This window comes from Felis catus, chromosome E1 (assembly GCF_018350175.1).
Source record: "Felis catus isolate Fca126 chromosome E1, F.catus_Fca126_mat1.0, whole genome shotgun sequence".
In the NCBI taxonomy this organism is placed as follows: Eukaryota; Metazoa; Chordata; class Mammalia; order Carnivora; family Felidae; genus Felis; species Felis catus.
The window spans coordinates 30,157,110-30,184,197 of NC_058381.1; the positions used below are offsets into that span (position 1 = coordinate 30,157,110).

Sequence of the window (27,088 nt, forward strand, 5' to 3'; positions counted from 1 at the left end):
CTTGGGGACCTGGTCTGATTGGGTTAATAATATGGAAGGATGAGTAAATTCAGAATTAAAGTTAAACTTCTAAGAGTTTTCTTTCTTCTTCTTATTTTTTTTAAAGTAAGCAAAAATGTATGCAAATTCCTGTGCTTTAACAGAAGATCAAGCCAAGAAACTCCTCAAAATATCTTTTGGTCTCTTTTTCCATCTCTATGCACTAACAGAGCAGCAAGCGTTTGTCAAGTGATCCAGTCAAACTCCTCTTATTTTGCAAGTGATAAAACTGAGGCTCAGAAAGGAGAAGTGATTAATATCAAACCCAGAAGTCAAGTCTCACATCTTGTTTAGGGGGGTCACTCCTAGACTCTTCAGGAGAGACCCTTGCCCCTCGTCCAGAAAATTGCCAAAGGCACAGATTCCCTACATGAGCTGAGTGCATCTCAGACTGCCTCAGAAGCCTTCATATGCTTAGGATCTGGAGGAGAAAGGAGCCCATCCTTTTCCTTTCCAGGTGGGCCTGGTACCTGCACTGGTCGAGTTTTTCTAAGATTTCCTTGCAGTATGAGTTGAAACCTGGCCTCTCACCTGTAGCTGGGCTGTTGCTGCGAGCATCTTCTGCCGAGCTTGCAGCACTGTGGATGAGGACATGGAGATGGGTACGCTTTGCCTCAACCACCTTATATCTTCCCACATACAAGACAGCTGCAAAAGAAGTCACGAGGTCATATCATCATCCAAGCCAGTACATGATTTAGGTTGTGGCATCAAAGCAAAAAGCAGGGAAAAGGAAACCTGACCCCTGATGTTTGTTCTGCAGTCCATTTTCAGATACATGCAAAACAACTTTTTGATCTCTGTCCAATTGGAAAAAGATCTGAATGTTAATGAAATAGTCAGATCCACAATTTAGTCTTTGCCAAATGATCCTATAACTCAGAATAGTGGAGACACAATCTGACAGAATGCAAGCTTCTTTGCTTTGAAAATGTAATGTAGATGCTACTTTGGCATTTTTTATGGCATAGGGCATATCAGGGCAGAAAGAAGACCTTTGAGATAATTTCCTCCCACCCCAATACTTTGATCACTGGAGACTCCCCAACAAAGTTTTCAGAGATTTATGCACAGAAACATTGGTGCAAAATGAAGTCAGAACTCAGTATACCTTTGTGAACCACAGAAAATCCTGTGTAATGGAACTGGTGTGAGAGTCATCAATTTCAACAATCGGTATTTGATCTTCATTGGTGACTAACATATTGTCTTTGTAATAAAATATAACAGCTATGTAGAGTCCTCTAAAAAGAAAAAGCAAAATAAAAAAATTGTCTTCAAGAGTCTCCTCTACCAAGCTTGAATCATGGAAACATATATTTTTGCATGTGATAAAAGATCATTTAATATAACTATGAGCACAGTCTTGCTAGGTATGACATAGTCACAGACTAGTACTCACAGAAGTTACTATCTTGCCCAAATTCTCAGGAGAAAGTGAATCTCCTACTTTTCATAACAAAAAGGAAGTTTCTACCGAGTTTATACTTAGAACCCAAACCAGCCGATTCCTGAGAAGTTAAGACTTCTGGAAAACCTGCATAGGACCCACCGTTTTAAGGTCTTCACAAACTTATTTGAGGAGTGGAATAGGTGTTTCAGGCTCCTTGAGACTGACTGCTTGCGGCCTGTGGTTTGTAATTTTGAAGTTTCTGAAACACCGAAAAAAAAAAAAAATAGAGTATAAACTCCATTGGCAGAGTAATAACACTCCCAGTATCTTCTTCCCTCCGTCCTGCCTTCCTCTCCCCTGTCCCCTCAGGGTTGCTTATCCTCAGTTTCATGTGGATCCAACTCATTCATTCTTACAAAAAGTTTTTATATCTTGAGTTGCTAGTGGTTAACTCAATTAATGATCAGCTCCTCAAAAATGTTGGAGATGAGTAACATTTATAACTCGAGGGGGACCCCTTCGGCATTTTGCTTATATTTTCCTGATGAGCAATTGATTATAATGTGGGATAAAAAGAAATGGAGTCAAACCCTTTGCCTCCTCCCATTGCCTTTAATATCCACACGTTTTCTCAATGCTGGCAAAGCTCTTCTTGTTAGTTCACACATTTCATTACATTTTTTTTCACTGTACAATTAATACAAAAAGTTTGGAGAATAGATAAAAAAAACAAAACTCTACCCATATCATATTGCCATTTTAGTACAACCACTGCTAGCATTCTGGGGCAATCTTCCCCAGTGTATATATGTTGGCTCACACTACTAGTTGTAGGCATAGGTTATGATTATCATCAGTACTATTCAGAAGAAGAAACAGAGACTAAGAGGTTAAAATAGGTTGCCCAAGATAAAAGAGCCAGTGCCGAGAAAAACTGAGATGTTAATTTACTGAACAAATATTTGTTAGTACCCTACTACATACAGGGCTCTGTGGCTACATTTGGTGAGCAAATCATCCATTGCTGCTTCTGGTCACCCCTTCTACTTAGAACCTGGAGATTTCACTGATAAAACTTGCAGACTTCTCCTAGTAGTCTTTACAAATAGTACTGCGTGGAGCTGAGCGAAAAGATCACTGATTTCAGTCCTCGTGTTCTGTGTAATGGAGGGAAGCTGAGGTTGTTGGGGTCATCACCAAACTTCTGACAGACATGTCACTGGGGTAAGAATATCATCTACATCACTGCTGTTAGGCATGGAAACCTGGGTGGATGGCCCACGGCTGAGGCCCAGTGTGGCTCTGCTTACGATCCTATAGGAACAGCTGGGAATAAGTGGACTGACAGACATTCATGCCAGCTTCAAGCCAGTGCTGGTAATGGTTATTCCTGGCAGAACAAAGCAAAACATTTTTTTTTTTTTTTTTTCTGACTTAAACATGAATTTGGCTGGTCATAGCGTGCTTGAAAATGCTGCTGCTGGGACTTCCGGTTATAGGCAGCATATTGAACATACTCATCACATGCTACTCTCTCCTAAAATCTCACTAAAACCAGAGTGAAGAGATTAAAAAATAAAAAGGAAACTCCATAAATCTATAGAGACAAAGAGATGGAAAAGGAAACAAAAGCAAGTGAACTTGGTAGCTGGAAAGCAGATGGACAGATGGATTTAGCAGACTTGAGAAAGATGAGTCCTAAGCCAGCAGAGGAGGAGGCTGAGAAGTAACCTGATTCACCCCTTGGGCACCACATACTGCTGGAAGTTGGGGATGAGTGTGGAGCTAAAATCAGAGGGATTTGTTGAAGTCTGTTTAAAAAGCAGTTGGACTTCTAGATCTCCTCTAACTTGCGTAGCTGGACAAATACCCCTTCTCCACTCTAGAAAAAAGCTCTAGTGGCTTGTTCTCTGAAAAGCATAAAATTTGGTTTCTAGAGTGGGAGACATGGGGTACAGTTAAAAATGGGGGTGGGAGAATAGTACTGTATCCAAAACAATGTTTAAATGAACATTTCCATACAGATGATTTTCCCATTGGGCTCTCAGAACCCTGGTGTTCAAACTTACACCCTCCGGGAAGGACACTGGAGGAAACTTTCTGGAGACTCTGACCAGACTAAGAGAATCCACTTAAAGCTTCCGACATTGCTTTCAATGGTTTCCTAAAGAAAAGCCCATGCCAGGCACCTGGGTGGCTCAGTCGGGTAAGCGTCTGACTTCGGCTCAGGTCACGATCTTGCGGTTTTTGAGTTCAAGCCCTGCATCAGGCTCTGTGCTGACAGCTTGGAGCCTGAAGCCTGCTTCGGATTCTGTGTCTCCCTCTCTCTCTCTCTGCCACTCCACCACTCGCTCTCTCTCTCTCTCAAAAAAAAATAAACATTAAATAAAAAACTTTTTTAAAAAGGCCATGCCAGATCACTCTACAGTGAAGCCTATAAATAAAGAACTTTATCCATGTACTCAGAGCTTCCTAACAGCTACTGAGCTCTCTTCTCTTAAGTCTCAGTAAACATCCAAGGATCACCAGGCAGTTGTGAAAAGCATCTAACAGGAAAAACAGAGGCCCAAACCAAAGAAATAAAAGGGCAATTCAGAGGAGAGACTATGCTGAGAGAAGAAAATACAAAATGAAACAAAGCCTATTATTAATAGCCTTAAAGATAAGCAGAGGCATTGCAGCCTTATAAAAAGTATAGAAGTTTCTAAGAGAAACGTTCAGAGAATAAAAGAGAGCACTGGAAATTAAAAACATACTATCAAAAACTGAAAAACCCAATGGAAGGCTTAGAAAATGAGGTTGCAGAAATCTCTGAGAAAGAGCAAAAGGCCATGGGGATGGAAAAGTAAAAGAGAAAAAGAAATATTAACAGGATAACCTAGAAGGTTCAACACCAGACTAAGAGTTCTAGTAGGAGGGAGCAGAGAAAAAAGAGGGGGAGAAATAATTAAGAATAGGCCCCATAATTGAAGGGGGTAACTTTCCACATTGAAAGGGCCAGCCCAACAGACTACAATACATCCACACTAAGGTATTTTTTATATTTTTATATTATTTTTTTGTTATTAAATATATTAAGAGGATGAGGGGTAGCAATTGTAATGTGCAATTAAGAGCAGGGAGGGAACAAAAAGAAATCATCCTTCCTTAGGTAATGCCTCAACTAAAAAAAAAAAATCAAGAATTAGAATATAAACATGTGATATGGAGACATGAAGAAAGCATAAAGACAGATTTTAGGGTACTGAAGATAAAAAGAAATTTAAAACCTTCCAGAGAAGAAAAACAACAACATCGGTACCCTATAAAACCTCTGGAGTCAGAATGACATCAGACTTCTCAGCACTGAAAGCTAGAAAAGAACAAAGCAACACCTTCAAAACTTGAAAGAAAATTATTTCAACCAACAATTCTATCCTTGGGGCCCCTGGGTGGCTCAGTCGGTTGAGCGTCCAACTTCGGCTCAGGTCATTATCTCCCGGTTCATGGGTTTGAGCCCCCGGAATCGGGGTCTGTGCTGACAGCTCAGAGCCTGGAGCCTGCTTCAGATGCTGTGTCTCCCTCTCTCTGTCTGTCTGGTGCTCCCCCACTGGTGCTCTGTCTGTCTCTGTCTCTCAAAAATAAATAAACATTAAAAAAAAAAAAAATAAAAGAATTCTATCCTTAAGTGAGTGGTAAGTAGAACAAATGCATTTTTAGACATGGAGTGTATCTAAAATTTAGTTCCCAAGAATCCTCTCAGGAAATGACTAGAGTAAGGGCTCCACCAAAATGAAGGGCTAAGAAAAAGTTAAGACATGGGATACAGAAAGAAGCAATCCAGTATTGGAGGGTGGCCAGAAGACTCCTCAATATGGTGGTGAAAGGACATCCCAGGGTGCCAGCTGTGCACTGGACACAGGCAGCCAGCAACCAGTCTAGATTGGAGCAGTTCAGAGGGCTCTAGGAGAGGTTTCTTTAAGAAGATGTAGTTGAAACAGTACTAATATATTTGATTGTATTGAGAGAAAATTGATACAACTGGAGAAAAGCTTGGGGATTAACTAGTTGTGACCACATAGAAAAACAAGCAAACATACAATGAAAGATGACTCTTTTAATGACAGGGAAAACAAAAAGTTATCCAGGAAAGGGAAACAGTCATTGAGTTAAGTGATCATTATAATGTGAGCAATAAATACTGATCTTACTAAAATTACAATGGAAATATATTAGGAGGATGAAGGGTAGGAGGATGAATGTGTATGTAAGAGGGGGGAAGGAAAAAAATCATCTTCGTGAGCTAATGCCTCAAATTAAAAACACATCAAGAATCAGCAATATAAATGTTACTTAGAGATATGAAGAAAATATCAAAAGAACTGGCTAAAAGAATGGAGTCTTTGGGAAATAAAAAATGGAGAATGGGAGGAATTGCTTTTTTTTTAAGTAATAAAGCTCTTAAGTGCTTTACTTACTTAAAGTCATTCAATCCTTAAACAGTGGCTGGCAAGTATGTATAATTCTTACTGCATTTTACAGGTGAGCAAAAATGAGGTCTAGAGAGGTTAGGTAACTTGCTCAAGGTCACACAGCTAGCAAATGTCTAGTCTGAATTTGAACCCCGCTAATCCATGATCTTAGCTGTTTATGCTAAGATAACTCTCACATTATAGTCATACATAATGTAAATTAAAATGAAGATTAGACTGAAAAAGGAAGAAGAAAACTGAGAAATGCTCCTACTATCTGGGAAAGGGGCCCATGCAAATGTTAAGTATTCCAGGTCTCCTCACTCTGGGCACATGACAGAATTTCACTTTTTGGAACCCTTGTGGTTGGGTGTGGCCATGTGGCCAATTCTGGCCGATGAGTTTTGAGTGTAAGTGACATACATAAAGTCCTGTCCATATGAGACATTCAAGTGTTCCTTTTCCTTCTCCCAGGGTGCAGACAAATATTTCTAGAGAAAGGATGATGACAACACAGAAGGACAGCCCTCAGCTGACCAGTGGTAGACATACAGCTTGGGTGAGAAATAAATATTTGGGGGTGGGGGGTCATTTGGTTATTGTAGCATATTATAGCTCATCTTGACTGATTCAGGGTCTATACTGACACACTGAGTCACTGATAGAGTGGCTTCTACTCTGGCTTCTGGCTCTGTGTAGCTCAGGACTCTGGAACAGTGTTCAGTTTTCTGGACTCCGAATGCATTAGTTCTTTAGCTTTTAAGTGCTTGGAACATAGGGAGTTTATTTTATTCATACTGATATGTCTAGCACCTGACACATAGTAGGCAGTGTTTCAATTAATGTGTGCCACTTGAAAAATTGGATAACTGAAATTCACTCCCACAGGGTATTGCTATGATGAACACAACTGGCTTCTTTATAACTCATTATGCCAGGGCATAAACTTTGTGAATAATAAAGGCTGCTCAACATCTCCACTGAATTTGCATCCCAGTCCTGAACGTGCAGATTAACTGCAGCCACTTTAGCCAAAATACAGAAATCAATGTGGGTTTTGGTATCTCCCATGTGAGGCTTTGGTAGGAGAAGGGTTGTTTTATTATTAATTCCACATTTGGAATATGCTGTGTACTTACTGAGTACTCCAGGCTCATTACAGTGGAGTCAGTGATTACATGTTAGTTCTAGGATTTATCAATAAAGAGATAAAGAGAGACTCCATTCTTCATCTGGAAGAGCAACGGAAGGAAAACAAGCTAGAGTTTGCAGAGTGCCTGTACTATGTCAGGCGAGTTTAGTACATTATTTAACTTAATCCCCATAACAATCCTGAAAGATAAATACTGTCATCCTGATTTTTCTGATGGGGAAGCTATGGCTCAGAGAGATCAAATGTTTTTCTCAGGGATACAGAGCTAGTAAGTAGTAGAAATGGGATTTGAACTAATTATTTTTTCTAATTATAAATTTGACATGCACTCAACCACACAGATCTCAATGTGGTTGAGTATTTTATTGTTTATTTATTTATTTTGAGAGAGAGAGAGAGAGAGCGCGAGCAAGCGAGCATGAGCAGGGGAGGGGCAGAGGGAGAGGGAGACAGAGAATCCCAAGGAGGCTCTGCATTGTCAGCATAACCCAACATGGGGTTCGAACTCACAAACCATGAGATCATGACCTGAGGCGAAATCCAGAGTCAGATGCTTAACTGACTGAGCCACCCAAGGAGCCCTGTAGTTGAATATTTTAAATAACAGTTTTGTAGTTTTCTGTATGTAATACCTAATTATCCTTGGTTTATCCTTCTAGGCTTAGAGTAATGTTAAATTATCTTAAAATCATTCCTTTTTTGTGGGTGAGGTAATTTCCTTTATCTTAACATATTGTAGGTCAGCATTTTCCAAAGTCCATGTCTTGGAATACTAACTCTGTGAAAAAAGTTATACAATGACTTTGCAAATAAGTTTGGAAAATGCTTGGTTAACCAAGTTCAAAATGTCTCTTTATTAGAGTCTTTACTATTGTAATATCGATTTTACATTTCCAGGAAAGGGATGTATAATGCAACATTTTCCAAACTTACTGACCAGAGACTTTTTCAGCTGAGCATCTTATACAACCACTGTTCTTTGGAATACTTTGGGTACTGTTTAAGTGTCTAGAGTACATTTCAATATAAAAAATATTTTTTCCTTTTTGGGAAGTTCTGTTTATGCCTTACTTAAATTTTTCCTGACATTGTCTGCATATTTACATCCCTGTGGGGGAAAAGCATATACATGCTGAAAGTTAAATGGAAACTATTGAAATAATTGGGCTGTCTAGATAATTTATTTCTTGATTATTAGATAGTTACCCAACAGTAATGGGGAGAGCATCTAAATCCTCAGATAATATAAAAAACAAAAAAACAAAAAAACAAAAAACTACCTCTCATTCTCGTGAGTAGTTTTAGCTTTCTTCCCCTGGTAAAGACTAAACACAAAGTGGCTTATGAGTTGCTTTATTACCTCCGCCTGCCATACAAGAACCAATGGGCAGGGGAATGATGGAGAGAGAGGCAGAAGAGAGAAAGGAACCTAAATGATGCTTGGCCTGGTTAAATGAGCTCTGAGAACTGAGTGTACTTTGGTCAGTGTGGAATCTTTAAGGCCATGGTCTGGGTAAAGTTTTCCTTCAGATCTGGGAACGAAACTCATTTGAGTTTCCTTCTCAAACATGCATATTTACATTTTCTAATGAACCACTCATTAAAAGAATATTATTTTCTTACAAACACTTGTCCTCATTGCTAGCTAAAGCCAACATTTCTGAAGAGCTCTGTTGTTACACAGTAATTGGGACTCACTTTTTGCTAATGCTAAGTATGATTTTTTATACCTAGTCCAAACTCAGTTGCATCTCTTAGTTTCAGCCATGGATTTCTTACCTAGCTGGCCCAGCAGTGCCCTGAATCTGGAGAGTGCAATGCAGTTGGGATCTGATGGGTGAAGGAGCATGGAAAATGAAAACTTTATGGAGGCTTTAATTCTCCAAATAAAACTAAGTGCCTGCTCCACGAATCATTACACAGATCAGAAACCTGACCCTGTCCCATTTGAATAGCCCAAATAGGAGAGAAGTTTTTAAAAGCTTCTGAGAGATTTTCTGGGTGTAGTTGGCCAGGTCTGGAGATGTGTGCTCTATTTTCTCCTAAGTAGTAGTACAGGGGACGATTAAAATTCAGGGCGAGATCAATCAACATCAGTGCCCAGTCCTAAAGGTAAAGGTGGGGGACACAAATGAGGTATGGCAAGAAGATTGCGCTTAGAGACAGAAAACCTAGGTCAGAATCTTGATTCTGTCTTTTCCTGGCAGTGTGACCTTGGTCAAGTCACTTAGCTTTAGTGGTAACTGCCAGCATGAGGATGAAAAAGAGACCGTGGATGTGAAAGTGCATTGTAAGCTTTATTACAAATATACACGAAGGTTTCTTGTTGCTGTTAAAAATTGGCTAAATTTCCTCAGGGATGCTCACGGAGTTTTCCTGGGGACTGAAAAGTTTGAGGGTGAATATCTCAAAGACCTGGGACACTGAGGAGTTTTGTGAAGGGACAACTCAAAGGGAAGGGAACTGGTGGCAGCTGCTGTTTTTCTTGTGCTTTTTTTCAAACTGTTTGCACGGAGAGAGGGTAAGACAGAAAGAAAGGAAGGGAATGAAGGAGAGGGAAGTCTCTTCTGAAGGGTTAAAGCAAGATAGTGCTGTAAAGTGATTCCAGATGTACAAATATTAATATCTCTCTCTCCCTGATGAATGAGAAGGTATGACCCAGTTAGGAAACTGCTAAAATTACCGGCGCCACCGAGACCTCAGTCGATGGCCCAGCGCAGATTTTTATCCTTACCCCGGCAACTATAATGCTGATGAAGGGCTCGGACCTGCTGCAGCAGACCTTCCAAAACTTCACTCTGTCCCTTGTGTCTGGGCTCTCTGTCGTCATAGTCTTTCCAGTCTATTGAACAAAAGAAACAAACAGAATGAAATTTTAAAGCAAGGAGGCCTCTCCCCGGAGGCGCTGCCTCAGGAGCTGGGCTCTGCTCACACTTCCCCTAGACTCTGGATGAGCACCTGGCACTCGCACAGCTGGCAGTCAGTGCCAAGGGTTTGCAGCTGCCATTGTTCAGGGCCCTGTGCAAAACAGTAATTGTGGTTGGGTTTTGTGTGTGTGTGTGTGTTGGGCAGTTTTAGGGCAAGAGAAAATGGTGACTGAAAGCCAAAAGAAAACAGGGAATCTGGGAGTCCGGTTTCTCCTCCCCAGCTCCTTACCCTCCTTTCAGCATCCCGGGTCCTAATCAGTTCCCCTGCCACCTCTCCACTCAGCACCCCAAATGGCACCTGGATCTCCACAGTAGGAAAGAAAGGGGTGGGAATGTGCAGACTAGACGAAATCCACAGTCCCAATGCTTTTATTGTAGGTTTCACACTTTTGGCCAAATTGACATTTCTTTCCAAGGAAAGAGCCCATGTCAGATGCCAAGAAATGGAAATCTACATTTCGCTCTAATGAATGTCTGCTTTGGTTAGCTGGCACAGCAGCCCCTGTACATACTCTGAGCCACCAACCACCCTGTCTGCTCAGTCTCTAAATATACAGTATTAGCTTACATGGCAAATTTAAATTGCAATACCCACTGAGATTTTTCTCCCCCTTCTATTTTCATTCCATTTGGCTATAATGATATCAAGAGTAATAACCCGTACGGGACTAATGTCAAGATTGTAATTCTGCTGTCTCCGACTCTGATTTTTTTTTTTTTTTTCAGCAGGTCTGTCATTTCATAGTCCATCCCATCTTCTCACTATCCACTCAGTTTTGCTTTCTGAACCTTTTAAAAGCAACAACTTAAAGCACTTCTTGGTTGAAACACTTTCTCTAAAAATGCTAGTCATTCTTTTCTAGTAAGGCCAGTTAGTTCATAAGTGTATCTGAGGCTTCAATTCTAATTGAATGCGTTTCAAATTCTCTCCCCCCAGGTTTATTTTAAAATATGGAGTCTGCCTTGTTCAGAAAGTTAAGCAGATGTCCTGATGGTCAAAGTTAGATAACCATTGGTCCATCCACGGCCTAGTAGTACAGCACAGTTGGAAAGAACACAGGTTCTGGAGTCAGAAAAACCTGCGTGTGACTCCTGGCTCTTTGGACTCCTGGTTCAGTATCTGTAGGGCACATTACTTATGCTGACAAGGCCTCTACTCTGTAATGTGAAAAATGAACATAGCACCTACCTTGCAGGACCTTTTGTGAGGACTAAATGAGAGGTTTATTAGGTACCCAGTACAATGCCTGTTAATGGCATTATGTCAGTCATAACTAATCATAACTTAGAAAGAAGGGAATTCTCTGAGGAAGAGTTAACTCCCTGAGTAGCGAGTATGGAAACATAATTTCTCGCCCTATCACATGATTCCCTGTGAAGAAGGAGACCTCAGACATTTTTGAATCCTTCCTGCTTCCTACCCTTCCCCATGTGTCCTTCTCCATTTTACCTCTCAGAAGACGGAGGCCTGGAGAGAACCATTCCAATTCTATGTTACTCAGCTTATCTGGGGGCGTAGCCAGGCCCATAACGTAGTTACATGGCCCTCCATATAGTGCTCCTTTCCTTATGCTGTGGACACGTTTTCTTTTGTTTTGTTTTGTTTCTTTTGGGAAGGAGGGTCAGAGCTTGGTTGGAGTTTGTGTGGTGTGGCTTAGTTGTGGTCAACTCTGGAGACAGGGAATTGGCATAGGTGCCTTCTGTAGACTCTGTTCCTTGTGGGCAGAAACCGTGACTTAATTTCTCTTTGCCTCAGGTTTCTTCTCTGCAAAGTGAGTTTTTGAATATTTTTTAAAGGTTGTTTGAGGTTTAGAAAACCAACGTATGTAAAACACCATTATGGGCACATTAGGGACACTCGTTAGGTGTTGGTGAGGCATTGTGAACAGAAGGATGGTGTTCAGGTAGACTGGGCTGGGGAAGGTGCTTTTACTGGTAAATTTGGAAATGTTTGAGGAAGTGAACTCCCAGTGATCCTCTGCCTTATTTGCAGTGTCCCTGGTAGTAGTCAGGGCACAGTGATAATAGATGCTGCTGTCATGGATTCCCAACGGCCATTCTGAGTTTGTTCCCGCCGTTGAAAAAATGCATCTGTAGTGCTCATAAGATGAGTAATGTTTGCTTGAGTAAGACTCCTGGGTGGCTGAGTTATTACGTGGCCCTGCACTTAGCAATACGTTCTAATGTGTGTTAATACTGCCATCGATGCAGGGGGAGCTGACATGGAGCTGGCTCTTTCCGCCGAGCCCCATTACGTCAGAGGCGAGCTCAAGCTCGAAGATTGCTAATGCTAAATTGCAGCCCAAGTGAGCACTGGACATGATGCCAAGGTTTTTGGAAAGAATGAGTTTTTCTCAGAGATGTTTGGAAGGTTCTGATGACTACATAAAATAGGAGACTTTAGGGATGAGGGAGAAAATTGAAAATATATTAAGAAATCAGGAACCTGACAGGAATAAACTTAGTGTGGGAGGAAAAGAGCAGATTGTGCCACATAATACAGTTCAGTGTTCTGGTAATGAGACACTTCAATTGCAACACAATGCAGAGCTTACATTCACTGGCGATATCAGGGCTTTCCTGATCGTAACTCAGACAAGCCTGTCTGGGTCCTTTTCTCTTATTATGTACCATACCATATAACATAAGTCTATAAAAACACATTAAGGCCTTTTGTAAAAATATAAAAAAAAGTTTTATAGCTTACTGGAACATATTACCAAATTTCCAATTACTCTGTCATGTTAGAATACATTGTCCTCTAGTAAATATCTGAATACTGATATCTGTTGCATCACAATGTCATAGTCTGTTTATAAATAGAAGCAGAGTCTTATATTGTTCTTTTCCAAGTGATATGGCATGTCTGCAGCAACTATAACGGCATGTTTGGATTTTAGTTCTTTGCCAGATACCCTTACTAGTCAAATGGGCCATTTTAGAGAGCGTTGCCATTTGCTATGTTAATTAGCCATAAGTGACTCTTCCCAGTCCTGGACAACTGTCCTAGTCACTCTGGAGAAAGCCCTGAAGGGCTTTGAGGGAGAGTGTCTGAACAGAATTTGAAGTTTATAGAACTGGAACATCTGATGCTTATAAGTAAATGCATCCATATGCAGATCAGAATTTGTATTTGGAGTAGGTATTCCCATGTCCCACCTTCAGGTCAATCAACACTATCATTTTTTTTTTTTTTCATTTTCTGTTCTTTCTATCCCTTTATCTACAATAATAAATATATTCTTTTTTTTTTTTCTAGAATGAGATTGGTTCCCTTAGTATCTTAATCTTGCAGCATTCCCAGTTTGTGTTTCTGATGTCTACAATAAGAAAGATGTCCAGATAAGACTGGAATAATTAAATCATTGAATGCCTACAGGACTCAGGGAGGGGCCTTAGAGAGCTCTGGTGTCAGTGGTCCAAGGCCCTGTATGACCTGGCGTCACTCCCAGAGTGACAGTCAGGAATGGTTGGCTGGCTGGCTCTTAGTCTGCTTGTCTGCCTGATGATGGGGCACTAGTTCCCACAGCATAGGAGATGTGGTATGGGTCCAGTCAGTTCAGGTCTGAATCCTGGCTCAGCCACATGAGTTGTGACCTCGGACAAGGCAGCATCCTCTCTGAATCCCAATTTCCTTATTAATAGAAGAGGAGGACAGCACGGTGGTTAAGAACAAGGGCCACTGGGTTTGGACCTGACTTCAGTGCTTGCTAATTTTGTGGTGTTGGGCTCTATGCCTGTACCTCTATGTTAGTAGGTCCCTCCCCGGTAAAATGAGACTACTAATAAAACCACCTCAATAGGTCTGTTATGAAGATTGAATGAGTAGATCCCTGTAAAGCTCTTAGATTAATGTCTAGCATATAATGAGTCTAACGACCGTTGGCTCTGATGTTCAGAGTGATGCAGAAGATGATGACAGTGCTTATCCACAAGACAGGAACAGTGGTGAAGGACTGAGGTGAGGGTTTAGTGAGACACTGACGAAAGCCCATAACATGCCACCTGATTCGTGCTTGGCCCTAGGTAAAGGGTTGTTCTAAAACACGAAAAGCACATAAATACATAAAAAAGAAAACTAAAGAGTCTATAATCTTATACCCCGAATACCCACTGCCAAATATTGATAGTTATGTGCAGACGTGCCTTCCTAGTAATAATCAAACTCACAGCTTAAATATGTGCTAGAAAATTTTGCATTATGTTTTTATATAAAACTTCCAAAGGAAGAGTTTCTTCCACACAATGAAGTTTTTTTAAACACCATTTTTAGTGGCTGTCTTTTGTTTTATAATATGGATATGTAAATACCATACTTTATTTAACCACTGAATTGATATTGGATATTTGTTCTCCCTACCATGTACAATATTTCACTATATCAATATATTGCTATAGTGCACATATTTGTTCATAATTGTCTGTCTGCATTTGTTTTCTTGGCTTTGATTCCTAGATATGTAATTATGGGGTAAAAAGAAACGAATGTTTTTATTATGACAGATTGTATCTCACAAAGGATGTAGCAGTCTGCACTCTCACAAGAAGCATATGATACCATTTTGAACTATCACATTCATGGAGATTTTTTAAAAAATGAAAACACAGTTCAGAGCAATAGGCTCATTATACAGAAAAATCTATCATATGATATATTTAGAGATGCTTCTTCTGGTTAATAGTTACCAAATATACCAGACATAAGTTACTAATCTTTAAATAACTAGAAGTGGCTTTTGTTGGGGTTTTCAGCTCCCGCTATAAATATTATACATTTGTAGCAGAGGGTAGCAGAGTGCCTGTTACTAAGAAAGATTCTTTTTCTGACATTGTGTCAGAAGAATATCTCATTCTCTTATCAATTGGATGTGGGTGAGGGAGTGAGGAGGAGAGGAGAGCTAGAACGGGCTGGCCACTCCCTCTGCTGTCATTCCCCACATCCCCACGAAAGTCTTGGGAAAGGTCAGATTGGGCTCCTACAGATTTGGAGAGGTTAAGGAACTTTTGAAGGCCACGCGGCTAATAAAATGTATCATGGGTACTGAATTTGGTCTTGCCGGTTCCAAATTCCCTCTCCTCTCATTCCACCGAGTTGCCTCCCAAGGGAACATTTCTGCAGAGGAATCCTTCATTATGTGGCCCAGAGGCTACTCTGAGGAGGTTTTGTTAGTCCCCAGCAGTGGGGAGAGGGAAAGGCAGTGGTGTCCGGAGGATGGATGGAGGGGGAGTTGGAGCCTGTTGCCAGGCTTGAGAGAGTTCACAGCCACCACCTACTGGAAGGCGAGGCACATGCCGGAGTCGTGGTCTGAGCAGGTCCCCATCCCTTCATGTTATAAGCCGAGACTTGAACAAAATACTGTTGGCCCTGAAAAGTATCGAAATAGAGAGAATGATGCATTAGGAATTTTACTGAATCACTTTAGTCTAGAGTCCTGTGTCCAATGAACAACTTGATCCCTTGGGAAATCCACTAGCCATACGTTAGCTTTCTAGATTTTATTGACTATCACATTTATTTATGTGTAATGATAAACATTTTGGGGTGCTCTCAGTTTCTATGAGCTTCCCCCCCCCCAAATTATACACTAATTATTAAAAGTCAAGTTTTACCAAAAACAGCAATTCCTCACCTCTTTCTCTTTATTTTCCCCTCCCCAGAGGCAGTCACCGTCATTTTTATTAGCTGATTGACTTGCTTTTAAAATTAAGAAGTTACAATGCACGTATTTTCATAATAGTACATCAGAGATGTGGTTCATTCATTTAGGGGCTGCATAGTAAGTACTTCACTGTGGGCAAATATTGTCATTTATGTAACCAGTCCCCTACCAATGAACATTAAGATTGTTTCTACATTTTATGCCATATTAAATAATGCTTTGCTTCTTTGATTTTACTTCAAGTTTAAAACCATTATTAAAACAGTGGTTATATTCTTTAATGTCTTATGACACTAAAAATTTAGGAGTTGTTTTGTTTACTTGTAAACTTCAGATGTTTTGTATAGTTTTACATTTTTCCTTTGAGTTTTTTTTCTTTACCCAGTGAACCCAAAGAGGCATTTTTGAAGCCAGCATTTGATAAAACATCCATTGCAAAAATTGTAAAATAATGTTTGAAGTAAAAAAACAAAAAAACACAACCCAAAGACCAAAAAACAAAACAAAAAAACCCCACATCTTCGTAGAGCCTTTGCTAGAAATTTTAATAATGTTGGCCTTACCATATTATAAAGTTAATTTTTTTAACATTAAAAATAGGTTTCTACGTACTTCAAGGTTATAGAGATTCCGCAGAAGTGTAAATCTACTTCTAGGCTTTTATGTGATTAGGACAGTGTCTGAATTGCTCTCATTGGACGACCAAGTGGAAAAACTTAATCCCTATAAAAATTAGTTCAAATATTAGAGAAACTCTCCGTGGAGAGTTTTCCATTTTTATCACAATATCACTTTTTCTTTTAAGCAAAGGAAATTCCCTAGGGTTCTCTTCTGGCCCTTTTCCATCATGTGAGCTATAGGGTTGGGAATCAGTCTTCTGCCGATAGCATCTCTGGGGGCCACCCACTCAGGGGTTTGTTTGTTCTGGTAATCCACAGTTTTGGCCCCTGGTGTAGACGTGTGATTAGGACTAAAAGTCAAGATTCTGTGGTGGTGACCCAACCACCAAGAATTCTGTTAGAATAGCTGGTTCAAACTTGAAGAGATGCAACCTAATGCAGCTTTTTCATGCTGGGTTTCAGGAGTACACTTTACACATAACTGGTTTAAAGGACTGATCTTTTTGAAAAACAACAAGACCAAGAAAATTCTCCCCCTACCTCTTGCATAGAAAGGTCCTAAGATAATTAAGGATTCTAATTGGAGTAAAAAAATAAAAACAAAAAACAAAACAAAACAAAAAAAACCCCGACAGGTTTGATAAGTGTACTTTAAAAACTTTACTAAAAAATATTCTGATGATTCAGTTTTGTTTGCATTTTAATTACTTGAGGAGATACAGGGTTTGTTTCAGTATGAACTGATGTGCCAGGTGTTTTTATTTTTTGCATTTCATATGCTCCTATGGTGTATAGTTGTATAAATAATTAACGTTTGAGTTTAGATTGATTAAACAAATAAGCTCAGCTTGTTCCAGTTTTTCATTCACAGTTTAAATTGGTTCAGGTTACTGAGAAATGTAGTGCCACCATATATAGTTTCTTTTCTGTGAAAGCAGATTTAGACACATTTTTTTTTTTTTTTTTTTTAATCAAGGGAAAAGGATTTCTCTCAGGAAATTGTATGACTCCAATAGATGACTGATCTCAACCAAGGCTATGGGGGTGAGGGTTAGAGGAGGCTGTTATTTTTACCATCAGACAGGGAGTCAAAATTGGATCCCTCCGAGCCTTTGATCCCCCCTAAAGATTAGACTGTGATCCAGAAAGCAGCAGCTTTCAAGGCTTGCATGAGGCCAGTCTTTTTCTGATCTCTGTAGAACATGGCAGCTTACAAAGTGGTTCATGCTGTCTGCTCAGTCCTTTGTGGAGTTCAGATTATGGATACCAGACATATCACACTTAACGAGTGGCAGTTGTTGCCAGAGGGCTGGGTGTTGGCTGTCGCTTCCAGAGTAGGCATTTGCTACCCGAATCCCAGCACAAACATCAGGAGCAGGGGAATGGGAAGCCTAATAATGGGAGGATTTGGCATTTACCGTTGTCAGTCCTGTGATTGTGCATCTCAGGGTCTGCAAGTTTTCCATGATGATCTCTCCAGCCAAAGGACGAAAGTCTTTAGACATGCTCCATTCCACTGGAAGGAGAGAAAGAAAAAGAGAACGAAATCCACTCACATATCAAGAAACATCACAGAAACTCTAGCAAAAGTCCCTCTCAAAAACGGTACATTTATCCTCTTTTCCCTATATTTGCACATCTAACAATTTGCCTCGGGACAGTAATTCGGTTTCCAAGTCTCAATTATTTTTTAAAACAAGAGAGGAAGACAATTAACCATTCAGCAGTGATTAATACACCTTTAAGTGTGCATATGTGTATGTATCTGTGTATACATGTACATAGACACATGCATCCTCAGGCACATTATACATAACAGTTCAGTGTAGGTAGAAGGTAAGTTATTTATTGCATGTAAGAAGTGAAGGGTACACTAGGACACTGCCTTCTGTTCGCTGCCCATATCTGATCTGGGCTTCAGCAATCTCCTGAAAGTGCTATTTCAAGGTCCCAGGGATGTTCTCATCCCAAACAAAGAAGCCTCCTTTCATTTCCTGCTGGGTCACTTGACACCTTCTTCTGGAAGCATTCTCTTCCTCTAGTGTCTCGCACACTGCTCCCCAGGCTCTCCTTCTCCTCCCTGGTCCTGTCTTCCAGGCTTTTTCATTGGCTTCTCTTCAGCCTGAGGATTTGGGGTTTGTGGCTGACCTCTTCAGTGTTCCCCCTCAACCTGACATCCCCAGAATGGGTACTCATTCACAGTTAAAGCTAACACCCAAATTCTAACACCCCATCTCTCCCTGAGACCATTTTCTTTCATATCATAGCATTTTCCACGGGTTCAAAAAACCATGGTCAGGAAAGATCAATTGTGCCTCATCAGTAAAAAGTAGAGTAAAAAGTGACAGCTTACCCATGGCAGGATTTAAGGCAATCCTGAATGAAGCAGGAGCTTAAGTCACAGGGAAGACAAGGCCTGCATGTTTTAAACCTCATAATGACAAGCTATCGGTTTTAAGATTTAAATTACATTCTCTATGACACTTAAGTACTTCAAAATTAAGCTGAACTATCCCTAAAGCCTGCTGCTTCTCGAGTCACACAATCCCTGTGCTTTAGGGCTGCTGCCCCTGTACCCCCGGCTCTGTCTCTGTATGTTCCTAGGAATCTGCCTTGTTCTCCTCACTCTCTAGAAATTGCTTTCCTAAACTTCCTAGTGCTTTAATTATCTGCAGCAGCCTCTTCTGGGAAATCCTGCCACTCTGGCCTCCCTTAGTTTTTGCAGCCTTCTTCCTACCTCCTGACCCCTCTTTCTGGGCTCTCCTTGGTTCCTCTTTTCCCTCTTCCTTTGCTGTAATGTTCCTTGGAGGCGTGGTTTTGGCTCTTTTCTCACTTTGCACGCTTGTCCCAAGCAGTGACCCTTTTCACTGTTATGGCTCCAATGATGGCTCTCAAAACTGTAACTCTAGGTCCGGCCTCTCTCTGGACTCGGACTTCCTCTTGCAGGTCTCCACATGAGTGCCCACTAGTACTTCTCTTTGCCAAAACAGGTGTCTCCTCTTGTTTTCTCAGTTGTAGCTCATGGCATTGTCACACACCCAATCACCCAACCCCAAATCTCAGAGCATCCTTGCCTCCTCTCTTTCCCTAATTCCTCACAATCAGTTGATTACTAAATGCAGTAGGTTCTGCTTTAAAATGTCTCCTGTAAGTCTCCCTCTCCCCTGCACATTGAAACTATTCTAGAACAGGACTTTATAATCATGCACATCAACTCTGCAATTCATTTTTTTAGAAGGAGGTATACCTCTGATTGGTTAACTGATTAACTCTCTTAATTGATTTTTCTGTTCGTATTCTCACTCTTATGTACAGTTCTCTTACAACAGCCTGAATTATAGTTTAAAAATTCAGATCTCATGATTTCATTCATCTTTTTTACAGTGTCCAGTTGCTTTCAAAATAAAATGAAATGTTAACAGGGCATTCAAAGACCTTCGTGGTCTGGTCCCAGCCACACTCTCCTGTCTTCACTTTCTGCCACGTCTCACAGTGAAGTCCTTGCTCTGTAAGTTCCCGTTACCTGATTATTCTGTGTACTTTTCTGCCTCTGTGTCTTTTGCTCATCTTCCAACCACTGCTTGGTGAAACTCTAGTCATCCTTTTAAGAGCTGGCAAAGTTGGGGCCATGTCTAGCTCTTGATTTTGGCTCAGGTCATGATCTCACGTTTCGTGGGTTTCAGCCCCATGTCAGGCTCAGTGCTGAGCACTGACAGTGCAGAGTCTGCTTAGGATTCTCTCTCTCTCTCTGTATCTCTCTCTCTCAAAATAAATAAACTTAAAAAAATATTTAGCAAAGTTAACTCAAAATTCCTCAGGAATAATCAATTAAATACACCTATTCCTGTGTTCCCAAAGCCCTCTATTCATATAAAAACAAGATTACTACACACATATTATGCTTAATTCTATGTATCTCTTTTTCTTGTTAGATTGTGATAGGTTTGAGGATAGGAGAATAGGAGAAATAGCTTTCTCTTTTTCCTCTTTAGTACATGGATTTGTGTTTTTGGTGGATAGAAGGTGCTTCCTAAATATTTTACAAATCAAATATATACAGTTTGATTGTATGCATGCATACACACATACACACACACACACACACACACACACACACACACACACACACAGAATAGACTGTTTTTTCCAACATGGAGATATTTTTCTTCCTGTGAATTTTTTCACTCTTCAGTTCTTTGCCCTTTGAAACTCTTAGGCATGTTGTAAATGTAATTAGAATCAAATGATTAAGATTGGATGTTAAATCTCAAACCAGGCCTATACTTCCTTACAAATAGATATTCTAGAAGATATAATTTAAAATCTACATTATATATTATATATTATATAAAATACATATATATATATATATGTATTTTTTCCAAAATGTTTCATTATGCTTATGAGCTACTAGCTCTTGAAGAAGCCAAGTCTCTGAAAGTCAACTTGGAGAGGGTTTGTAATCAGAGAATAATGTTGCATATAACTAGCCAAAGGAAAAAAAAAAAAAGGAAATCATTGAGGAAATTATCACAAAACAAAATGAAAATCAGTAACAAATGTGGAAGGATATCTAGAAAAAGCAAGGAACACAGGAAAATTCTGGAAACAGAAATTTCTTTGGTTGCCACTGAGACATGCATCATTGACTGATGTGGGGAACTCCAAGTGGAAGGATGAGAATCAAGGGTTTCCGATTCCAGGCTAAGGATTCAGGGAGACTTCCTAAAAGAAGAGCTAAGGATTAGTGGGATTGCCACCAGATTATCTGGCAAGTGGTTAATGAGAAGTTGTTCAAAGATACAATCTTTAAAATTTTGGAAGAAATGATTTATTTTTGAATAATAACTGTTCATGTTCTATTGAAATATGTTTTATAAAATGTTTCAGGTGGAAAAGAAGACCTGGCTTCTTGAGAAACAAAACAAAATACAAGGAGAAGCAGCCTTGTAAGGAGATGTGGTGCAGCTTTGGGAGTTAATAGAAAGTTTTAAGCATTGGGGCGCCTGGCTGGCTCAGTCGGTTGAGCGTCCGACTTCGGCTCAGGTCATGATCTCGTGGTTTGTGAGGTCCAGCCCCGTGTCAGGCTCTGTGCTGACAGCTCGGAGCCTGGAGCCTGCTTCGGATTCTGTGTCTCCTCCTCTCTCTGCCCCTCCCCTGCTCATGCTCTGTCTCTCTCTGTCTCTCAATAATAAATAAACGTTAAAAAAAAAAAAACAACTTGTAAGCATTTAAGTCTAATTAGATCTTGGAACATGAAAGAGAAGATTCACATGGAAGGAAAAAAATCCCCCATATTGGAATGGACAATCTATTCCGAGGGCAACCAACAGCCTTTTTCCTCTACGTACTTCATTGGTTTGGTGGACTCTTTTGACATAAAGGAAAGGAGCTTCTGGTCACTTAAAAAATGAGGGAGGGAAACAGAGTCAGCAGGAATCACTTTGAGAGCCCACTGGGAATTCTAGGAAGGCAACTTAGCATGGTCTCTCTGGAAAGTTATGTGTAGGTAGTTTAAAGACTTAATATTAAAGCCACAAGAAAATCACTTATAAGCCTGTACTAAATCCCTGAAGGGCTGGAGCCATGTATATGAAGTTTAAAACTGTATAAGACTTATAATTTTAAGATAAAGATCAGGGCAACTGTTTCTACTTAGGTCTGGGAAACAGAAGCAGGGTTTAATCATGCAATGGCTCATAGCAGTTGAACATTAGCAAGAAAGGCACCAGACCAAACCAAGGTGTTAGTACGTCTGAAAATTTGGCTCTGGCTCAAACTGTGATTCACTCTATTTGTATCAAATAGCTATGAATATTTTAAATATGATGCTTTATTATTTTAACAAATATTTTTATCTAAGTTTTAGAAATGTAGAGTCATTTTGGAAGGAGAGTTCTAGCTGAACACCTCTATTTACTGGATGGCAGCTACATAAAATGCAGCCTGAAAGGTTAAGAAGGAAAAGAGCTCCTGAAGGTCTGGCCTTGTCACCCGAAGCCTATAATGTGAGGAGAAGAGTCACAGAATCAATGCAAGCGTAGAAAATTCATGACTGGAAGCATCAGGATGCACAAAGAGGACCAAATCTAAAGCTCAGGTAAGTTTCCAGCCTCTTGGTGTGAACTATGTAAATAATCCACCCTGTTTCAGCCGGTAACACTTTTTAAGTTTTCAGGCCAGTTTCTTGAGAGGGTGGACACTATGCAAAAATCAAGGCATAAGGAGATAACATTACGGCAATGTCTAGTAAATTTCTATTTAGTTGATAAAACATCTAAAACCTGCTGTTGTCCAAGAGTCTCCCTCAAGTCTGAAACCCCTGAAAGCCCAGAGCTGTTGTCCTGCGCTCACGCCAGGAGGAGTATACTGGTGGGTTCTACTCCTGCTTCATGCCCAGGCCCTGCTGGAACCCTTCACTTTAGCCATAGGTCACTTGACCTCAGACTGATTGTCTTTATGTTTTTTTTCTCTTCTGGTATGCTCTCCTCTTCCCCCAAATTGTCTTCCCCTTTATTCAAACAGGAGCGGTTCAAAGTCCCTTCCTTTCCACAGCTTCCCATGGCTTTCCAACGGAAGCTCCTTTGCCATTTTGCCATAGTAACTTTAATATGTCTCTCACACTTCCACTTGCTTTGTTTGTTTTGTGTTTATTTTCTAAGAGATCTGCCTCCTCTGTAGTCTGTACTTTCTTTGAGGGCAGGGACCATGTTGGAGTAATACCAGTTTACGAAGCGCCTGTCATGGCACCTAGCACAGCATAGGTGGCTCAGTAAACGGTGAGTGAATTGATTCCTTGATTCCTGACTTTGGAATGTTTAAAGTCTAAGGTAGACAGAAATCTGATGCCAGTACATAAAGAATAAGAAAACAGTGTCCGAATAGAAAAAAACAGTCAGAAAGAGAACAGAAGTTGCTTGAGCTGCCCAGTAAGTAGTTGGGTTGGAGATTAATTCCTGGCCTCCAGATTCCCAGCATCCCAGACTCTTCACTTGTCCATACTGCTGCTCAGGAACCAAAAAAATAAAAGTTTATTTCCTGTTCCCTATCAGCACTTCAGTGGAACCAAAACGGCATTCTTACTGGCCACACTCACCCCGGCGCCTTAGCTAATGAACGGAATTTGGCTAGACTGCCCAGCCCATCACCAGAACATTATGAAATCCTCCCCAGTTCATCCAATTGTGCAGTTTCTAACCTTTGAGGCCAACCATAGCACAAGAGAAAGAAAAAGGGAGTGAGGGACGTGCCGAGAAACCAGGAAGAGATCAAATACAGTTGTTTCTAGAGATGAGAAGATGTGTCTTGCCGAAGCATGAACCCACTCAACACTTGTGGGTTTGAAATTGGGAACTGACGTGAAAACTCTGGATCTGGGAATTCTGTTTAGCTCTGGCAGAATACGAGGTCAGAGCTGCTCGCGTTTTTTATTTTAAATTCCCTTGGTAGTCCTAGGAGTGGGGGCATGCATTACTTTCAAACAAGAATCTTTATTGTTTGCACAGCACACAGTCTTCCAGTTAATTAGAAAAACATTTTTTTCCCCCAAATTAAATTTCCCTAGAAAAACAATGATTTAAATTAAGGGCAAAAGGCTTTTTTTTTTTTTTTTTTTTTTTTTTTTTTTTTGACAGTAGTAAAGCCTTCTTGCACCCACTACTTCTGGAAGATTAAAAGCAAAGTTGGAATCAGAGGGCTATTTCATTTACTTATGGTCAGATTCTGCAACCACAAAAATGGTATGTCCCTATCTGTCTACGTTGTGTACTGTCATAGTTTTGCCTGCTATATGACAGAGCAGCACACGGATACAGACCAGAAGCAGGGATGTCTAAAATTCAGGGTTTTGAAAAGTACAAGTAACCACAGTCCAATCCACCTGCATCCTTATTTCCCTCCTAATAGTTCACCCGATTATGGCTATTATCTAATTGTATTCTTTCTCTTGATCTCCTTGGCTTTCTAAATGAAAGGTGTTATCATTTGTGTGATTCTTACTATCACAAGTAGCTTTCTCTCTTTTTCCAAGCCTAGCACAAAGTGCCTGTTGAATGAATCCCAGTCTTCCAGATGATCTAGGTGCCAGCCTTCACCTTTTCAGAGAACTTCACCTTTCATGTACTTCTTTGGACACTTCACCAGGCATGCCTCCAAACAAAACTTCTCTCAGTAATTTCTGCAGTTTTGGGCTCAGAAAGTCTGAATCAGTGGCACCATTAGGGTTACTGGAAGCGTACGTAACCCTCAAGCCCCAGCTCGTGTAGAAATCACTTTTATCTTTTCGTTTATAGGCTGTCTTTCCTTGGCATATTCACCTCCTGGTTTTCCCAGAACATTTAAGAGTTGGGAAGGTCACAGATTTATCAGGGTGCAGAATCCACCCATCGTGGTGCATCTAAGGTGGGGTGGTGTGATAAGGTGGCTTTGAGAGGCGGCTCAAACAGGGAGCCGGGGCAAGTCAGGGCTTGGACCTCAACCGTGTGTGCATGGGATAAACACAGCAGGGCGCCGGGGTTGAGCCATATAGCTTGTGAGAATGGACTGTTGAGATCTCAGGAGTTTTATGAGCTAGTGGTTAAACACAGCCATTATTAAAAATTAAATCATACAAAGTTAAAGTTAAATAAATTAAAGACAAAGACAGTAAGTATTTAAAACTTGTTACTCCCTGTTTTACTGCACTTTGCTGTTATTTATGCTCCCGAGGTTACTGATATCTCTTGCACCTGAACAGTGGAAACATGTATGATGGTGCACCAGGGCACATCGCTTCCCAGTCATTTTCATGATATTGTGTCGGCAGCTTGGAAGTGGCCATGGTGGGAATAGTTACAGCATAAAAATCGGAAGTCAGGTCTTGATTTTTTTCTTCTGTGAACTGTTTAGATCAGGTATTGGCAAACTACAGTTCCGTGAGCTAAATCCAGCCTCAGTCTGGTTTTGTGTGGCCCAGGAGCTAAGGAGGGTTTTAGTTTTTATGTTTTTAAAGAATTGTAAAACCCACTCCACCCCCCCCACCCCCCAACACACACACACAGAAGAATATGTGACAGAGACCATATGTGGCCCACAAAGCCTAATATAGTTACTCTCTGGCCCTTTACAGGAGAAATTTGCTGATCACTAGTCTAGACTTAAGAAAGCGATGAAGAAAATGTTAATAATGCAGGTTAAAATCTCTGTGGCTGTTTCATTGTGAATAGCACAAAAAACCTGAGGAAATATCCTTCCAGTACTCAAAAACTATTACTTGATTTGACAAAGAAGTTGCTTATGCCACTGATCAACAAGTGATGTCCCACGATAAGCCTGTGTTGTTTCATCTTGTTTTGCTTCCTTAAAGTACACAAATATATCAACCAACACTTAAATGGCAACTATACTCATCCATTAATTACAGCTACAGGTTGGCTTACAGACTCAAGAGTTTGATAAAAACAAACAAAAAGCATTTTGGGTGAATCAACAGGCTAGAAGAAATTTACAAAAAAGAGTGTTGTATATTTTATTATTATGATTTTAAATTGTGTGCTACATATCCTATCAGTAAAACTTACAATAGACTTATGTGAAGGTATACACACATACACACACACACATACTTTTCCCCCCAGAGAGCCAGTTGTTAAACACTTACCATCATACCAGTGAATAAATGCTAGGTGATTGCTTTAGATAGACTCTAAGGGTGGATGTATCCTGACCACCAGGGTAGAATGTCGGGGGGAGATAGATTTCTCAGGCATAATTTAGGTAACATTCTGTTACCAGGAGGCAAGAATGAGGTATATAAACTCCTTTAGGAGGCAGGAGTGGTACAGTGAGGGAATCTGGGGCAAAAGTTCAGTTGCCAAGCAGTCACCACTGGGGAGGTCTGCCCAGCGGTCAGGCCCCAGGCACTGGGCAGTACAGGTGCCCAGGCTTCCTGCATCAGTTCTTCCAGCCCAAGCCAGGGTGGCCCAGAAACTGGTGCAGCACACAGCCTGCAGGGTGGGCATCCATGGACTTGACTGCAACCAGGGGGACAGTGTCAGGGGCTACCCAGAAGAAACCTACATATCGATTGTGGGTACGACAAGATGTACCAGTCCAGTACTCCTGATGGCGTGAAAGAGCTCTGTTCCTAACCTGGATTATCTGGGCTTCATAATTATTATATTCTTTATTATATTCTATTATACATTGATATTATATCTTATTTCATGATTATCTGGGCTATATGTATGGGCACTTTTTTTAATGTTTTTATTTATTTTTGAAGGAGAGAGAGAGAGAGACAGAGCATGAGTGGGGGAGGAGCAGAGGGAGAGGGAGACACAGAATTCGAAGCAGGCTCCAGGCTCTGAGCTGTCAGCGCAGAGCCCAACGTGGGGCTCAAACTCACAAACTGTGAGATCATGACCTGAACCAAAGTCAGACACTTAACCAACTGAGCCACCCAGGCGCCCCTGTATGGGCACTTTTAATACACTCTGGACTGAAAGTAGTCACACAGGTCATTAATTCAGATACTTCTGGCTTTTTCTTTTTCCCTGGAACACTGCTATATCCTTGAGTTATAGGATGTCCAGACAGATTTTTTCGAAAACAGCTTGTTTTCGAGTCCTTTTAATAGTGTCCAGATAATGATTTTATTAACAAGTATAGGCTTTTTAAAGGCTGCTGTGGATGTAGCTGAACAATAGTGGGGACTCAAAACCAAGTGGCAGAGAGCTGAAGGCTGGGACTCTGAGAATAGGCAGCATGTGATGCGTCTTCCACAGGGGAAGGGCCTTCTCCTGGCTGAGTTTCCTGGGATGCTGAGATTCTGTTTTGTTTTATTCCCAGCAGAGAGATGCCCTTCTT

At 40.6% G+C, this 27,088-nt stretch overlaps 1 protein-coding gene and 1 long non-coding RNA gene across 15 annotated transcripts in view; one reads left to right on the plus strand and one right to left on the minus strand.

The window, feature by feature from the left end:
• The window catches only part of ANKFN1 (ankyrin repeat and fibronectin type III domain containing 1), a 603,208-nt gene that overhangs the window by 60,147 nt on the left and 515,973 nt on the right, over positions 1-27,088 (minus strand). For all 8 annotated transcript variants that reach the window (XM_045044941.1, XM_045044939.1, XM_045044940.1 and 5 more), the window contains 6 exons: positions 17,662-17,759; positions 15,238-15,328; positions 9,771-9,878; positions 1,592-1,691; positions 1,151-1,283; positions 571-687 (listed from right to left, as the gene is read on the minus strand). In XM_045044941.1, coding sequence (XP_044900876.1) covers positions 571-687; positions 1,151-1,283; positions 1,592-1,691; positions 9,771-9,878; positions 15,238-15,328; positions 17,662-17,759 — 647 coding nt within the window. The remainder of the gene's footprint in view (positions 1-570; positions 688-1,150; positions 1,284-1,591; positions 1,692-9,770; positions 9,879-15,237; positions 15,329-17,661; positions 17,760-27,088) is intronic.
• LOC109494314 overlaps positions 1-27,088 on the plus strand; it is a 78,921-nt gene that overhangs the window by 26,683 nt on the left and 25,150 nt on the right. For 5 of the 7 annotated variants that reach the window (XR_006589756.1, XR_006589758.1, XR_006589754.1 and 2 more), the window contains 2 exons: positions 6,358-6,442; positions 22,107-22,343. This is a non-coding gene — a long non-coding RNA (uncharacterized LOC109494314). Of the gene's footprint in view, positions 1-6,357; positions 6,443-21,133; positions 21,193-22,106; positions 22,344-27,088 lie in introns of all 7 variants that reach the window. The other 2 variants (XR_006589755.1, XR_006589759.1) reach the window with 1 other exon arrangement.